Source organism: Aphelocoma coerulescens, chromosome 3 (assembly GCF_041296385.1).
Source record: "Aphelocoma coerulescens isolate FSJ_1873_10779 chromosome 3, UR_Acoe_1.0, whole genome shotgun sequence".
NCBI classification, from domain to species: domain Eukaryota; kingdom Metazoa; phylum Chordata; class Aves; order Passeriformes; family Corvidae; genus Aphelocoma; species Aphelocoma coerulescens.
This window is the reverse complement of record NC_091016.1, coordinates 71,863,265-71,881,021: the sequence shown is the minus strand read 5'-3', so window position 1 is coordinate 71,881,021 and position 17,757 is coordinate 71,863,265. Positions and strand designations below refer to the sequence as shown.

Sequence of the window (17,757 nt, the reverse complement as noted above, 5' to 3'; positions counted from 1 at the left end):
CCCTTTTACTTTCATACCTATTAGGACAAAACTGAATATTGGGATTTGTTCACAGACATCCCCTTAAAAACTGAACAAAACCACTCAAAATCTTCCAAAGTAGTTGAAAAAAGAAATAATTTGACAAATGGTGTTCTTATGGACTATTGTCCATAGCAGCTCTCGTCATGAAGGTTGGGAAATACCTGAGAGCTGGGAGAAGAGTAGATTAGACTGTCAGCCTCCACCGTCTTTAGGAGGTGATGGGTTTGAAATCTTAACGGGAGAAGGACTGGCAGCTTGTGTGGGATATACAGGTCAGTGTGAGAGAAGGGTGAGTGGAGGCTGAAGGAGGTACCTCAGGGGAATGGAGTTTAAGATGCAGTAAACCCTCCAGCTGTGCTCTTCCCAGCCTGATCTCTGCTGCCCTGTACCAGGGCATTAACAATTCATTAATAATGAATTGCCTCGTGCGTATACAGGACTTTGCTTTGCTATGAGGGTGCATAATGTCAAAAAGCATACTAGATTTGAGGCTGCTGTTATGGCTTTAAATGCTGTTGAAGGTTTGCTTTAATTCCTTGGGGTATTACAGGCAAGGCTTTTCAGGAATGGTGAATTGTAGTGTTTTGGGTAATTTTGACCAGTCTTTAGAAACCTCTGGAAGCAGCATCTTCTAAGCAGAGATTATAACCCTAGACAGAGTTGCAGTTACTCTGAGTCCTGTCTGGAATGTCCTGGATACTCAGTCCTCATTAAGTAATTTTTCCTAGTGCCAAGGTTACCACTTTTGGAGTTGGATGGTTATGGCCTTGAAACAGAGCAGTGGGCAGGAGTAAGCTTGGCACCATCTGAAAATCTGATGCATGCCATGAGGATGGAATAGAAATTATGGAGTGCCCAGTTTCTTGACCTCTTGTACCTGAAAGATGCCTGTGGCACTGTCCATTCACAGCAGCAGGAGCAGCTGTGTGTGCTGGGGATGCTGCAGGTTGTGTAATGAGCTCCTGGTGGGCTGTAGTAGTGGGAATGCAGCAAGATTAAACACTGAGGACAAGAACCAGTCAGTTGCATTGCAGTGAGTCAGTTCAGACTCTCCATCTGCTTTCCTTTTTTCTATCACTAATGGACGAGTTCTGTTTTAGCTCTTTATTCCAAAAGTTGCCAGGGGCATCTTTGGAAACTCCAGTTCAAATGAGTATGTTTTAAGGAAAGTACTGACAGAAGCTGTTAGTGTTGTCACAAGGACTGTTGACCTATAGAGAGCTTTTTCTCTTTATTCTTTTTTTTCCCCTGCCAAAAAGGGTTTATGTTTCCATTACTGGCTTTTTTATTGTTTTGAGATACTACATACATACTGCAGAAAGCTTACTTAACAGAGTTTGTGATCAAAACTAATAGACTGTGAATCTGAAGACAGAAGTCTCTGATGCAGTATGAGTAGAAGTGGGGTGCCGGTGGTTGCTTGCTAGTTCTCATCTACTGAAGCAGGTGATTTGGGTATCCTGTGATATGCACACACGCTGGAAGGTCATTGAGTCACCAGAGTCAAAAGTCAGGAATGTGGCTCATTTAGAAGTCTGGAATCAGGTATAACCATGGTAGGAATATGCCATTTCAGCATAGAGGGCTGCTTTGCCAAGATTTACACCAGAGCTAAATACACATACTGTGTATGCAAAGTGTCGGTAATGTTTTGTGATTGCTACAGCAGGCTTTCATAAGGGCTGTGGCTTTTTAGTCAAAAATAAGCTTTCTTTGCATATGCACATTTTCCTTAGTCTAAACACTTCATTTGTTATATAAATGTAGTCACGTTTATAAATCCTTGTATGGTGTTTTCATATGTAGTCAGGACTGAATCCATAAAGTTTCATACACAGTAACTATCTTGCTGGGCAGAGCATGAGCTACTACTACTACTAGCTGTCTTACAGATCTGTGGGTTTGAATGAATGGGGAACCACAGCATCCTCACTGGACTGGTTGCAGGATGTGAATCTTCCTATTTTGGGAAGCATTTAAGGCATATGTATACGTACATGTGTGATGGACACAGTTTGTAAGAGTATTTTGAAGTGTTTTGCTGGAAAGTGTTGATCACATGTAGTTTGAGAAAGTGACCCTTTCAGAGGTTTCAGTCTAGACATTCTAAACTTGGAACTGGTTTTAATATTTTATTAAAAAAAAAAGTGTGTAGCCTGAAATGTCTTTCTAAAATTTTCAAATGCTCTGTGTATTTATTTTTATGTTGTAGTCTATAAAAATACATGAAAAGCATATAAACGTAAAAGGTGGAAGAAAGAATCTCTGAAAGTCCTGCATCATATTAATAACTGAATGTATTAAGTTTTCACTTCAGTAAGCTGCTGCTGTGAGATCATGTAACCTTTTCCCATTTGTGGTGACTCACTGGTTGTCTGTATTTTCTATGTATAATTCTTCCTGTGCGCAAAACAAAGTTTTTAGCATCAACAAGATAAATACACTACTCGCTCCCCTAGGCACCTTGAAACCTAGAAGTTAATATACTGAAGAGAAGGACCATTAGATAGATTAGTTTTTCAATTTGTATGGAATGTCTCAGTGATTAACTGGGAACTGTTTTAGTGACAGTTGACCCTCAAGCCATAGAGTCAGTCTTTGCTCTCTCTAAGCAAATTCAGTGGTATAGATGGTGATTTAGCAGAAAATTCTATGTTAGGATTCCTGAAGCACCTTTCTCACTTGAACTGTGCTTTAAGTAGTCTTCTAAAAAGAAAATACTCTTGCTGCTATAGTGATAAGTTAGAAGATTTATAGGCAGCTCATTAAGATTTCTCTCAGAAGAAATCTAGGCAGCTGGAAAATGTTCTGGCACAAGCAGTTTGTGGTCACATTGATCATGTTGCAGAAGGAGCTCCTGGGTGACACTTGGAATGCCAGGGAGTGTGGGTTGTGCCAGAACAGCTGGGGAGTAGCATGAGTGGCCTCTAGGAGATAACCTTGGACAAAATGGAAAAAAGTAACAAGTTTATATGAAAACAGATGTTTCTTTAAAGCAGAAGCAGTGGACTGTGGAATTGTTAGCTGTTGTGTTATAGTGCATTGTGATCTGAGGTTTTGTTTTATCCTGGGCTTCATCTTGAAAACATGAATTCGTGTTTCTACATTTAGATGTATAGTCCTTTTAAAAAACTCCAGCTTTTCAATGGTTTGTTTGTTTGTTTTCCCCTGTTCCTTCTCCTCAGTAAACAACAGTAAAAACTTTATTACCTTTTTTGTTATTCTTGAGAAGGTATCCTTGAGATTATGATATAATGGAAGAAAGAGTACGAGGTAGCATAATCTTAGTTACCAAGTTACTGATGCCAAGTGTGTGATTTTTAAAGGGTTGTAAGGAATTCTGATATTAAATCAATTTTTAAAAAGATCAATTCAGAAAGTGAGTTAGCTTGTCTCTAGAGGTTGGCTAAATCTTAGTGTGGGTTTCTTTTCTTTATGCAGCTTGAAAAAGAAAAGGCAAGTCAAACAAACCACCGAGACTGTCTCTGCCAATTCCCCCGGATCTGCTGTTTCCAAAACTCCTTCTGAGAAAGATGATGAAAGTAAAGTTATTTTGGAGCAAATCAGTTCCTCTGAAGACAACTGTAAATTTCCTGGGGAAAAGGAAACTGCTCCAGACAAGGAAAAAAAAAAGAAAAAGTACAATCAACTGAAAGACATCAGACGCACAGAACTTAAAAGATACTATAGTACTGGTGAGTTATGTTACTGCTGTAGTATTTTAAAATATATTTGTTTTGATAGCTTGCTAATGTATTTTTCTCATATTCTGTAGGCCTTTCTTAAAAGGATAATTGACTTTAGATATCCTTCCTATAAAAGCAAATAGAATTATACAGTTCAAAATATCATCTGCTTCTAACGTAAACCTTTCATTCTCACAAAAATACCTATAATCTTGTTTCTCAGTTCTAAAACTCAGTGTTGTTATAGGCAGCAGTTAGTTTATTATTGCATTTTATTTTAGTTATGTTTAAGATTAGTCTTCAATGTTTTGTGGGGTTCAGTTCTTTTGGCAGGGTTATTTCGTAATTTGATATATACTGTTTAAGACTTCAGTCTTAATTCATATTTATGTTTGTCTGTTGAAGTGCAAGGAAGTAAGTAAATTAACTACATATTTTTAAACAAGCTGTCAAAGGGCTTGTGTGATGGCTTGTTTCCCCCTCATGCCCCCAGCTGTCTAAGTAACTCAATTATTTATAAATTCCTTTTTAGATTTATTAATTGCAAGCAATTAATTTTGCAAGAAAATGAATCCTTTTCCAAAGAGGAGGAAGGGAACAGAAGATTGTAGCTATCCTCAAAGCAAACTGTACTGCTCACACAGAGTGTGCATGGATGGCTGACTCCTAAGGAGGAGTCCTCTTTTGGAGAAAAAAAAAATTCTTCAGTAAAAATGTTGTTACGTGTTGAGTGGTCATGCAGACTAGTCCACAACCAAAGAGTGCCTTTTCTGAGGCAGTACAGGCCTTGCCATAAAGAAAATAAACCCTGGAGTAATGTTTCCTAGCAAGCTCAAGGGTTTACAGTGATTTATTGATGAGGCTGTAACTTCTGATAGATTTAAAATGTGATGAGATCCATAATTTGAAAACTAAAGGCAAACTTTCTTCTCTCTGTCTGAAGTTCTGACCACACTGTTCTGGAAGTAAAATCTGTAAAAAAAATACTGGAGAACTGTTAATGAACAAACCTGTAAATTCTTTCTACTTTGGTAGTATGCTGATATAAAAAAAGCCAAGCACACCAAAATATAAACCTCTGCTGCATTCCTAGTAGAGTGCTTCTGCTAGAAGCACTTGTTGGTTTGTAGCTAGAGGAATTTAGGGGTTTGTGAGGTAGCTGAATTTTGTTTCTCAAGTTTTTCAGGAGTTAAATTAAAAAATTCTGCAACAGTTGGCAATTGGAGTGGTGAGATGAGGGCAAAGGGATCACTCCCTGTCACTGAAGAGTGTGGAGGTGCTGGCAAAAGAAATGTAAGGACATCTTTGATGTCTTTGAGTTGTCTTTGACTTGTGATCCAACAGTCAGTACAAACTCAGGTTTTACTTAGGTTTGTTTCATAAGTGTTCCTGGGTTTCACGTGGACTGGCATCATTACAGGTGACTTGAAATGTTACTGGTCATTGTGTAGGTGTGCAAAGCTTCTGGGTTCTGCAGAAACACAGAATTTCTGTTGAGAAATAAAGTAATTTAATGCTGCTGTTGAGCTGAGCACAGACCTGACTGGCAAATCCAGAGAGAGGGGGAAAAACCTCATTCTTGTTTAAATGCCTTCTTTCAGTTGTTCCTAAAGGCTTTTACCCAACTGGAGCATCGAATTGCAGAAGTGAAAGTTTAAATAGAGGCAGAAAAGAGTTGATTGTGAAACAAGTGCAGTAGCTCCATGTTCCCTGTGCAACTTTCAAAATGAAGTCTTTTCAGTGGAAGTTGCCGTGGCATTGGACTTACATGGCTTATACTGCCTTCACCCACTGCAGCTATAGCTCGCAGGGTTACTTGCTTAGCTGTTTGTTACTGCAGCTCTCCTGAAAGCTGCCTCCATTGCCAACATCCAGAGTAGTTTCTGAGAGCTGTCTGTACACCCACAGCAGTCTGAAAGTGCTGGACTTGTTTAAGTAGTTTGCCTTTTACCTGCATATGGTGTGGCAGAGGACATACCCATCTGTCTTGCTGAGTTCTGCCAGGTGTACATTCAGCAATTCTCTGCTGGAAGATGTGTCAGCTGCAGTGGTGGGAAGGTACTGCCAAATCTGTAAAGACCTTATCTTTTCATTGTTGATATACTTTCATATGAAAGTGTCTGAGAGGGATTATCCATGCATATACATATGTCTTCATTATTTAATGTTAGGAATACATATGCCTCATTTCCTTCTCCCCGCTTCCCTGTCTTTTTTTTCTCCCTCTGACTTCTCCCATTATTGATGTTTCTGAAGTGCTCTGACTAAAAAACATGCACTCACTCTCTGCTAAGCATTTTTCTAGTTATGTTTTCTCAAGGGCTTGGAGGTTTTGGTGGTTGTTTCTGCCCAAATATGCAGCTTTGATTAATGTTTAGAGCATGGCAGGGGGGTTGGAGCTAGATGATCTTTAAAAAGTCCCTTTCCACTCAAACAATTCTATGATTCTAACTTTATGAAAATCTAACACAGGAATTACTTTTTTTTTGTTTGTTTAAAAATGCTTTCTGCACTTTATCAAAATGTTTACATTTTCCTCATGAGAAGAAAAAATTATTAAATGGAGCAACAGCCTTGCATATTCCCATGACACACCCAAACTTTGTGGCTTAATGGAGGTTCTTAGATGAGTCATGAGATGATTTGAGTCCAGAGGAGTTGTGTCTGTCAGTCTAACAGAATGAAGACCACTATCCTCTGAATAATCTCCCTTTCATATTTTATAGGACAATAAATCCTTCTTTATTTATTGTTCTAAGAGATGGGGGAAGGAACATAACGTCTCATCATAATTTGTTCCTTGCACACCACGTCCCTTCATTAGAGGCTTCTGAATGTGTTTGCCTTTACGAGTTTGTAAATACAGTGACATCCTGACTCCCACTTGAATGCTGTGTTCTTTAGTAGATTCCTGCAGGCACCAATGCTGTCAAGAGGATTTTGTTGACTCAGTAAATTCCTCTTCTGCGGTGGAAGGACTAACACAGCTTCTGAAGGCTGTTCAGAACTGGAGGTGGTTATCCCCGCCACGCTTTGTATAAAAGCGAGCGGTTAAAAGACTTGGATTATTTGAGGAAGGTGGAAGCGCAGCGGTGCCGCGAGGCGCTCCTCTCCTGCACCCAGGTGCGGCGTTGTGTTCGTGCCGGCAGCCGGCGGGTGGCACCGCCGAGCCGAGGAGGACGCCGTGCGACTCGGGCATCCTCTAGACAGGGATCCTCCAGCATCCCTCTCCCAGCCAAGACTGTTCAATATTACATATCGGCTTGCACCGTGGTGGCACCCTTACAAGTAACCTGAAAGTGTACAGGATTGGTCATTTTTCTTGAGGCACTGCTAAATGACTGACCAGGTCCTATTGCCAGAAGGTTTCTCCAGTGTAGCCTCATGTTTTCCTTTCCACTTAGCACTTGCATTGTTCTTCAGTGGCTCTATAGTTCTGTAATAATTTGCACCATTCAGTCTCCAAATCTCACCCTATAAGACATTGCCTTGCAGATATAGCCCTTGTTGTCTTGTCTTGAAACAACTGAGGTGCTAATACTGCTTGTTGTTTGTTCCTGAAGACCAATGGAAATAACACTCCTTTCTCCTTATTTTTGACTTATGTAGTAATCTGCTTTTTAACTTTGTCTTACCTTTTCTGCTGTTGTTGCTGCAGTAAACAGCTTTCAGACTTGTGGGGATAGGTCTGTCTAGCACAGTACAATGGTTGTGTAGGTGCTCTGGCTGCTGTACTCTGTGCCCAGGATGCTCTCCCCTTCTTCTTGGGATAACCCCCAGCTGACCTAATTTTGCTGCTTGGCTGCTTGGTTCTGGCATGCTTTCTCTGGGAAGCCTGTTTTTGTTGGAAGATGTTGATTTGACTCTCGTGAGATTAGGAAACCATGATTCCTGTCAGGAGTTGCTAAACTGGATGAAAACATTTGTGTTGCGCCACTGAGCACACTGAAACAGGGAAAAGTGTGAGTTTCTGAAAACAAGCAGTGTAACAGTGGTCAAACATAACACTGAATTACATCCATATATTTATTCCAGCATGATATGCTGTGTCTTTCTATCAGATGTGCATAATATTCCTAGAGTCCACTGATTTTACTTGAAAATATAAGCAGGCAACATATGTGAGGAATTGGTCTCCATTAAAAAATACGTCATAAAGAAAAGTTTGGCTTAGGTGACTTGTCCCATATCACAGAGTTACTTTTGTCAACAAAATAAAATCCAGTTGACTAGATTGCCATTGTGCTCTGTAAACCTAAAGCCATCCTTTCTCATTCACTGCGTGACATTCAATTTCTGCAGGAGTGGGAGGTGAGAGTAACAAAACCTCCTCTTATTGTAGCTCTGATTTATGTCAAAACAAGCAGGAGTCCTAAACACCATGAGAAGGAAAGTGGTATGTGCCCATTTAATGAGATAGGTATATCACGTGTTGAGCAGGAGGTGCCAGAGTATCTCCCTAGAGGCAGAAAGCAGATGCCTTTTTTTGACTTGTCCTCCCTGCCATCCCTTGAGCAGGGAGTGCAGCATGTGTGTAGTTACCAAGCCTCTGAGTGTTCTGGGTAAATGGCCAAGAACAAATTTTAGACAGGGCATAGCAATTTGCATTACTCATTATGTGGTGAGATTTGCCCTGACTGGCGCAGAAACAGCAGAGGCAGCTCCCGCGATACCAGAAGTACTTCGTTTCAGAGTTGAAAGTTGCTTGCAATGCAACTTGCAGTGTGAAAATTTACAAAGAATTTACATGTAATGAAATGGTGGAACACTTACTGATCACACATCGCATAATAGTTAGGTCATTTACAAATGATTACTAAAAATCTGAACTTCTCAGTATATATTGAGTTAAAAATTGAAACTTCTGCTCATGAGTCCTGGTCTTGTCTTTTGTATTTATTACCTGCTACAGAACAGTAAGATGCAGTTGAGGACCTAATTAAGGTGCTACTCATAAAAAAAGCAGAAAGAAATTTAAAAAAAAGAAAAAAAAGAAAATCCATATGAATTTTTGCTTGTAGCTAGCTAACTGTAATCAGCTTGGTCAGCCCTATTTGTGTAGTAAAGTACTTTCTTTTCTAAGTAATCAAAGTGATTTATAAAGTGGGCTACTCAGTGTTGTGTTAAGTTGCTTAATACAACAGTAAGAACAGAATCTAAATTTTCTCAGGTTCTGAAACCTTGCCTTAGAGTTTGTGTTTCAGGCCAAAAATGAGTGTAGATATAAGGAGGGGTGAAAAGGGAAATAATAAGTTTCTTTCAGAATGAAGGTCTCACAATTGAAGCAGCATAGGAAGAAGTCAATTTGGTTATAACTGCCTGTGTAGAATAACAAGAGGATTGGAATAACTTGCATATGAGTGTAAACTGAAGGTACTGACTGGACAGTGGCTGGTTGGGAAGTTTCAGGAAGCTGGTTTATTAGCATTGTTATAGAAACCATGTGGAAAGAATGAAGTGGACTAATGACTGAAAGGCAGCTGTTTACAGGTGACTTGTTTTGGAATGAGAATAAATTATCAGGAATCCCAGTGGATCAGTGTTTAGGCCACCAGGTTATATTCAAGCTGTGCTGTTAACAGATGTTTGCTAGAAACAGTTGCGCAGAGAAAGGATGCCTTGTCCACAGGCAGGAGAAATCGATCTGAGTAGTAAGTACCAGTAATAATGTTGTTAGCATTTAAGTTCTGAAAATTTGCGTGGAAATGTCTTAACACTGGGCAAGCTCCCCATGTGTGGCGTCCTCTTCAAATTCTCATCTTGATGGATAAGCTTTTGTTTGTTGTCAATCTAAGTAAAAGATGCAAATAGTTGAAACTTGGTGTTTTGTATGTAATAGGTAGGTACTGCCCATCAACACAACCTTGACATTATTAGCACCATGCTCTAAGCAACTGAGCTAATCCCACTGGCACACAGGCAGCTTAATCTTGAGACTGAAGACTGAGCTGTTTTTAAGACAGCTGTTAGAAGGAAATGAAGCTATATATAAAGGATATATAAAACCAAACTGTAAACTCACCTGCTGATAGTAATCTAATGTATGTTTCAAGTAGGAAGCCAGGAAATTGAATGGGAAAGTAAAGGACAGAATATGAAAACTGTCCAGGAACATAAAAATTAAGACATTTCTTAGCTGTGTTAAGAACAAAGGGAAACTAAAAGTAATTTTAGCTCAGTATGTGATACTAGCAGTTGAATTTTCAGTAATTTTCTGGTGTGCTTTTGACAGCAAGGAAGATGAATATTCACAGGAGATTTGATCTATTTATATACTGTGGTGTGACTTTCTCCACTCAAACAATTAGAAATGGAAGTAAACAGTAGCTTAATAGATACAATTTTTTTTTTTTTTTAATTGGCAGAGCTGTTTTTTACATAGAGTCCTGAGAGTTTATTGATGAATTCATGATCACTCTTTTGGTCAAGAGTGCACAGGTTTGCTACCGCTTGCATGAAGAGCAATCTTCCTCCTGCTAGCTTTGTTGGGTGGACACCGGTTCTTGTATAAGAAAGTGAACAGTGAATCCCTACTCACCATCTCCAAGACTCCTATGAATTTTCTTGTGCATTTCTTTGTTGTTTTCTGGCTGGTTGGTTGGGTTTTTCTTTGTTCTTTTCTCTCTATAAAATATCACTCTTCCATCATTTCCTTTCCAGGTTTAAGAACTTTGGCATTCCTTACATGTAAGCTGTTGCATGGCTTTGCTTGCCCTTGTTAGCCTTCTTTGAACCTCCAGGACCCAGTATTCTGGAACAGGGGATGTTTTTGCTGTTAATTCAGGTTCTCTGACTTGGTTTACTGTGAGTTCTGTTTAGCACAGCTCAGGGAAGAAGGAAAATATTGGAGCCCAGAGGGAGTTGTGAGAGACTACTTTGGTTATATTTCTCCTTGAGGGGGAAAAAACCCGAAAGAACCTTATCCTAAATTAATTGTGTAATTGAAATATCACAGTGAAGAGTTTTGGCAGGCTCAGTAGACCAGAACATGGAGAGAAACAAGTAGAGATTAGAAATCAAGGATACCCTTTTAACAGTAGCATAAATTACTGAGGCAGAAGATTAAAAGTGGTGGTTTTGTCACAGGGGAAAAAATATGAGGATTTGCTGTTTTACAAAGTTACATTCCACTACAGCAATTACTCAAAGTAAGATTTAAGGTAGTGACATCTTGTGGTCTATTCTGCAAAGGTCAGACTAGGGAATGACAGGGCTGGTGTTTGGTTAGCTAAAACTGATCTCACTGCTAAAGACCCAGGTGTGTTTCCTAGGGCTGTCTATTTTTCCAAGGCCTGAATTTTCAGAAAGAGTTGAGCACTTATGTTCTTAATTATTATATAATTATAATAATTATATAAATTCAGATGCACTTAACATCTCTGAAAAGGGGTCCCAGAGGAAGAGAGGAAAGCTGTGGAGCGATTGGTCCCATAGCACATGGTGAGACTGTGACAGGTGTGCATGTGCGGGAGGTGGAAAGGAAGCATGTCAGGAGAATTAATAAAAGAGTTGTCTTACTGCTGCCAGGGATAATGAAAGGAAATATGTCTTTGTGGTTAGCAAGTTCGTCACTTCCAGGATCCACTAGCTCATCATGCCTGGGGTAGTCTGGCTTTCCCAGGCTGTGCCAGCTGCCTGCTGGGTCTTGTGCTTGCTGAGCACGGGTGCCCTGTGAAGTTAGTCTGGAGTACCCACAGGGCATGTGCAGCTCTTCAGAGGCGGTCTTGATGGTGTATCCTGTGCTGGGATAAAGAGTGGGACTCTCACAAGTCTTTCTCTTCCATGTTTCCTGGGAGGGCTATCAACCAGGCAGATTGGGTCCTTTGTCTCTTTCCCCACCCCGGTTTCCAGGACTTGTATCCTGAGTGCCTGTGGAGCAGTCCTCTGCAGCACCCAGGTGTATCAGCTCTCTCCCCTTCCCAGTGACTCACTATAGCTCTCTTGGGATCTCTGCCCTCAGGGAACAGGCAGAATATTCTCATTTTAGCTTCAGACATTCTTCTGTAAGACAGGAGTATTCATAAGCCAAGCACATAAGGAGCGCAATATAGCGCATTTAAAATCATGTTGCAAATTTTTTGGTCTCCAAGCAGAGGCGTGAGGGAGTTGGGTGTCTGCATAACTCAAGCCTGGTATCCTCAAGGCAGACTTTTAATTTCTCTTCTTCACCAAGTTCCCATATTGTGCTTGAAAAAGCGCTGTTGAAAGTTAACGTAAATGCTCTGAAAAGCACAGCTCTCTTCATCTGCATTTGAATAATAATACAAAGTTAAGTCAGATCTTTTTGATTGTGTAATGCCCTTGCTCCCAGCTTTCCATACTGACATTTCCCAATGTCTTCTCAGTCTGTTGCAATATCTCTGATGTGACTTGTTGGGTCATGCTTGGGATCAGTAGCATGTATAAAATGAGTTGCTCTTTTCTATGGCTTCTGAGGATCTGCGTGATGAAGTGCTGACAGTCAGCAGCACATCAGATGCAGATGTCATCTCCAGACACGAAAGTAGGGCATGTGTCCTGTATCTTTAGAATCCTTGTGATTTTCATCTCTGGTTTCAACCTATGACCTTGTAATCACCAGTCAGTAGACAGGACAGTGCAGTGTTTGATTTGAAAAGATGTTGTCCTGGTTGACTTACATGGCATAGCCTTCCCAGGCAAGCTGTGGTGTGTTCAAGCAGGAAAATAAATGAAGAAAACCAACATGTGTAGTGTTAACAGTTTTCTAAAGCGTCCATGTTTTCTGTTGTGATGCCTAAGTATTCCTTCCCTCAGCCCTGCTTTGTTGACAGGCTGATTTTCCTCACTCTATGTTGTCCTTAAGTACCTGATGTAGTGGATAGTCAGAAATTTTATGGTGATACTTTTGTGAAAGATGTGTTTAGATGCTGACATGTTCCTGAACAGGATTCACAAGTAATGCTGTCAGACCACAAAGGAGCTAAAGCTTTCTTGGGAATGCAGTAAATAAAGGGGGAATTTAAGTTCCTTAAATATTTTCAGTTTTTCATGTAGAAGCTGCAGTATGTGAATATTGCATGAATATCAATAGTCAAATTTTTATTGAAGTGTGCCTAAAAATACCTAATAGCAGAACAGGTTACTATAATCTTTATCAGTTCTTCGAACAAATTGTCATTTTTTGTTGAGGCTCTGTATTTTCTGGTGATCTCTTTATTCCTTTGAAAGAATTGCTTGGAAAATAATTAGTGGACAATCAGTTTTTATTGAGAATGGACAAAAGTTGTTCAAGGCATAGATATTTCAGAATCATGTGTCTGGACTTGTACTGATCAGGGAATTGCTATTTTCCTATGTCAGGAGAAGTTTCACTAATGAAGGAGCACAAGTGTGGTTGTGACGGATGACAGCTGCCCTTCTGTTTCAAGTGACTTCAGCAGTAGCGAAGGAGGAAGCCAACTGATACGATTCAGTAGAGCAAAAATATGCTGAAGGTGAGGGCTTGTCAGGAGATTGCGGGGAAAGTGGGAAGCAGAAAAGAAAAACAGATACCTGAGTTGATGAGAAAGTGCAGGGATTTTTTTATTTCTCTTTTAACATGGTAGCAGTACATTATTCAAATCTGATTAGGGAATGTTTCTGTCTAACTAGCTGTTTTTTTTCAGGAAGATAGGTCTGATCAGATGGCCAAAAAGCTTTTTATGCATCCCCTAACTGCTGCAGCTGGCTAAAGGAGGGAATGAGGCTGGGGTAATGTCTTTCTCAGAGGCTGCTGCAGCTAAAACATCAGAGTGGGTGGAAGGTGTCCCAAACCAGGAATCTGGCCCCTGTGGTGTTCACCGACACTTAGCAGGAGCTGAAAGAAAGACTTTGTATTTAAAACTAATAATTTTAATGTGAATGCTGTTCAGTTCATCACTTAGAGAGTAATGAGAAGAGCCAGAAACGAGCTTTAAATCACAATTGCATCATCCTATGCACAACTTTGCACATAGCAGAATTGCTGAGAGTTATTAAAATGTCAGGGTAGAAAGTAGGAATGGAAAAAGTTGTTCAGATAAACTGATTTGTCTTCCTCTTCCATCATCCCAAGTAGGACTTTCATATTCTTGAGATCTCTGTGTTTAGAACCACTGAAATGATACTTACTGTACTCCATCACCATAATTGGTATCAGACCTCATTCACTGATAAGGAAACTATCCCAGGAAGCTTTGTGTGCTTAATTTCTTATCAGTACCCTGATTAGGTTACTCTGAGTGATAACTGTTTTCCCCTTAATTTATTGTGTTTCACATTCTTTTAAGCTACCTGTAGGTTTTCACTCCTTTGTCCTGGTGCTTGACTAGACTGTAGTAATACATTTTTATTGTTTCTAACAAATCTGTAATAGAGATGTGGGACTGGAATGTCGTGAAACAGCAGTGACATACTGAGCAGCGTGGAAAAATGACTAGTATCATACAGGTTTAAGGAAACCCTCTTTTCTGTCACCAGCACAGGTTATTGGTTTTTTCATATCTTAAAATCTGTGTTTGGTATTACTTCCCTCATCTCAAAAAGGATGTAGTAGGAGAAGAAAAGCTAACAAGAAGGCCAGCCTGTGTGACCAGAGAAATAGGAGAGTCTACAGTATCGTAGTATTAGTTGGAACAAGTGAAATAACTAAGAAAAGATGCTGGAAATCTGTGACATAATGAATGGTATGCAGAAGGTGAATATTTGTTCACCTTTAAAATAGCATTAATTAAGATGCTCAGTGAAATGATAAAGTACAAGAAGGAAAGCACTGCTTTATGAGCACATCATGTTAGTGTGGGGTTCATTGGCATAGAACTGGTGTGGAGGTCTTGAAAGAACAGCGCCGTGTAGTGAATGCTGTTACTCTGGGAAATCTGTGATTTCTAGAAGCCAAGGGGCTAATCAGGGGAAAGATTTCCATATTTACATGTGGCCTAAGTCTTTGGTAAGACAGGAATTAATGAGTAAAATGGACTTTTGCACCAAGTATGCCGTTGCCTCTATCCTTGCAGGCTACTGAGTTTGTTTGCCAGGTGTGGAAAGTGGTCAGTCCTTTGTCCCCTTCTTTGCTTCAGCATTCCTGCTAGCACTACCAGACATGAGGCTGACTGGCAGCTTGGGACCTGCCTGGCAGGTTCAGCTGTCACTGCCAGCACTGCAACACCTCACACTGTTTTGGGCTGGCAGCAGGTTCATCTGTAGCGTTGGTGGTGATGGCATTGTCCTGCAGGGGTGATGGCCTGTCCTCCGTGTGGGCAGCCCAGGAGACTGCTGATGCTCCTTGACCTATTCTATCTACTTACAGAGCTATTTACACAGTTGCAGAGGTGTAATTCTCCTATAATGCTCAAGGTCTTTTGGGTGATAAACTGATTGACCTCTTTATCATACTCCTTCAATAGTTGCTTTCCAAATTACTCTTAAGTAACTCTTTTTTGTAAGGTTTCCTGTAACACTGCTAAACAAAATGTCAAGAGTCTGCTAGGAAACTGAGATACAAATACATCATTAAGGGCAGAAAAATTCCCATTCTAGACCTGTCTGTTTTCAGTAAGCCCATATTTTCTTGCCTGTTCTCACTTGCCATTCCTTTCACTGCTCATTATTTTACTATTTTTACAAATTTCCCAAAACCACAGAGAGGTTCGGTCCACCCACTCTGCCCTTTGCCTAAAAATGCAGTGTGATCAAATTTGCATTAACACCTAGTCACTTCTCATGGTGTGTAATCCCATCTCCAGTGTACATGCAGTGCAGGAAAACTTGGGAGGCAGAACCGTGAGTCATTTTACCACTAAGAAAATGTTCGAGTTCAAAAAGTAGCCAAAGGCAGTTGTTTTAAAGCCTGTGGAGCTCTTCATGTAGTTCTGACTGAAAGGAATGTGGTTCCTGAGGCTTCCGTCATGCCTACGTGTGCTCTGGGTGCCTTTGGGGCTATTCAGATCATGTCAGAAAATGTTTGGCTTCCTGGAGGAGAAATGAGAGAAGATAGAGGGACCTGAAGAGACAGTATATTATGGTGTGTTGCTTTGCCAGGCTTTCCACCCACTCTGCTGTAAACCATTCATATACAGCACAATTTGTGACCTCGGCCTCACCACGTGTGCAGTATGTGGTTTTAGCAGTACCTGTCAGATTTAATGGATTCATTGCAATTTTTTCTTCTGAAGGTCTGAAATTTTTGATTTATGATTTTAAATCTTCATATACACAATTAAAAGCACAGACTAGGTAAGACTTCACACTAGTCAAATAATTAGGATGTGGTTTTGAATTGCCCAAACCTGACTAGTAGATAGGCTTAATGTATGGACAGTGTTCTCAACCCTTTGTTGCTGAGACAGAAGAAAAAGGGATGGAGGGGCAAGGGGTAGAAGAAAAAAGTATCCAAATACAAAATGTCAGATTTTGGTTTCAGGAGACAAATAAATTCACAGGCCACTGCTTCTTTTAGCCTGTAGCTAAACAGACAACATATATTCTTGCGTGAAAGAAAAGGGTCTAATTGTTCAACTTTTTTAGGATTTATTAACGTTTATTGACCAAAAAAGGATAGTATTTTGTTTAATCTAAATTCAGCTTGGATTTTGAACTTCTTCTCTTTTTCTTGTCTTGCGGTTAGAGATTTTCAACTATGTGGGCATACTTAGTTCACTCTTCTGTATTGTACCACACTTGTATTCAGGACCGTACTAAACAAACAGGCTCACAGTCCTATCAACCAAGAACTAGAGCATATTATATGTCTCTTGTGAATACAGTATTTCAGGCTATAACATTTCCCTGGATAGTACTTTTTGATCGCCAAACTTAGCAGTCAATGCAATTAGGAGGACCTGGAAAATCCAATATATTTCACAGCGGGAGAGAGAGGTGTCCCAGGTAGGAAGCTATAAGGGAGAAAGTTGTCTGTATTGCTATTTTGTGGTCTTCTTGTGCCACAGTGGCATAGTGGTTGCTGTCACGGTCAGCTCTCCATTTTCAAAGACAAAGCTTTGGAACAAAAAATGTTTAGCTAATAACAAATATTTTAAGCTCTTCAGAGAAACTGCTTTTATTGCATATTGTTATTTGTCCCATTTACACCCAGTCTTAAACTTTTTCCCATTCAACAGGTACAAAATCTCTCTCTCTCTCTATATCTCTCTGGCCTGCTTTATTTTTATTCCCACTCCTCCAAGGTCTTACTGGCGCATGTCTAATTAGTGTGAGATTATTGCTCTTAACTGTTTCCTACCTTGTGTGCTGTTTCAGAGATAAGTACGGGTAAAATATCTGAAAACTTGTCCTCTTTTTCCAGCTAGACCAAATAATTTACTAGAAGGTGAAGTCTACCTTTGTGGTCTTTCTCCAGGGAAAGGTCACAAAAAGTTCAGGTGGTTTGCCTACATGGGTGTGATATGTAGTTGTAATTATAGTTATCCTGGACTAATTGAAGTGGTATCTCCTGGTAACACAAAACAGTGTGAACTCAGTAGTTGGCCGAGTTTCTTCAGGCAGGACTGTGCCATATTGACCCTTGTATGTAGGTAATGGATAAAGAAAACATCCAGTATTTGTCAGTCTTTTGTCCGACATGTTGTCATTGTGTTTCTGATGGTTTAATACTGTGCCCTGCTAATGCTGCTATTACCTATTTTTCCACACACTGCTTTCACTTTGATCAGTGGAAGGTGGTGTGACAATGGTGAAAATACAAATGGTCAGAAAAAGGCAGTATGAAAGCTAATTTAAAAAGTTTCGCTGTGGGTGTCCAGCCTCAGAGATAAAGTATCTGAGATCATTGAGTGATGCTGTGTTTCAACATGCTATCAGGGAAAAGCCAGCATCATCCTGGTCTTCCTCCCGCTGTCCTTCATACCTTGTATACTGTGTGCATGTATTTAAATTGTGTGTGTTTGGTTCCTACACATTTTCTGCCTCTGTTGCCTTATCTGTAGTGTCCCTAGCCAACTCACTTCTCATGACTGCATCCCTGGCAGGTAGTGGGTGGGACATGCCGGTAGTAACACCTGGATGCATGTTCAGGGCTCTTGTGAGTCTCTTCTGACTGAGGGAGATGGTC

At 40.1% G+C, this 17,757-nt stretch overlaps 1 protein-coding gene across 5 annotated transcripts in view; it reads left to right on the top strand.

Moving 5' to 3' along the window:
- Positions 1-17,757, top strand: part of NCOA7 (nuclear receptor coactivator 7) — an 84,942-nt gene that overhangs the window by 41,763 nt on the left and 25,422 nt on the right. For all 5 annotated transcript variants that reach the window (XM_069010836.1, XM_069010837.1, XM_069010834.1 and 2 more), the window contains one exon: positions 3,466-3,719. In XM_069010836.1, the coding sequence (XP_068866937.1) occupies positions 3,466-3,719 (254 nt within the window). The remainder of the gene's footprint in view (positions 1-3,465; positions 3,720-17,757) is intronic.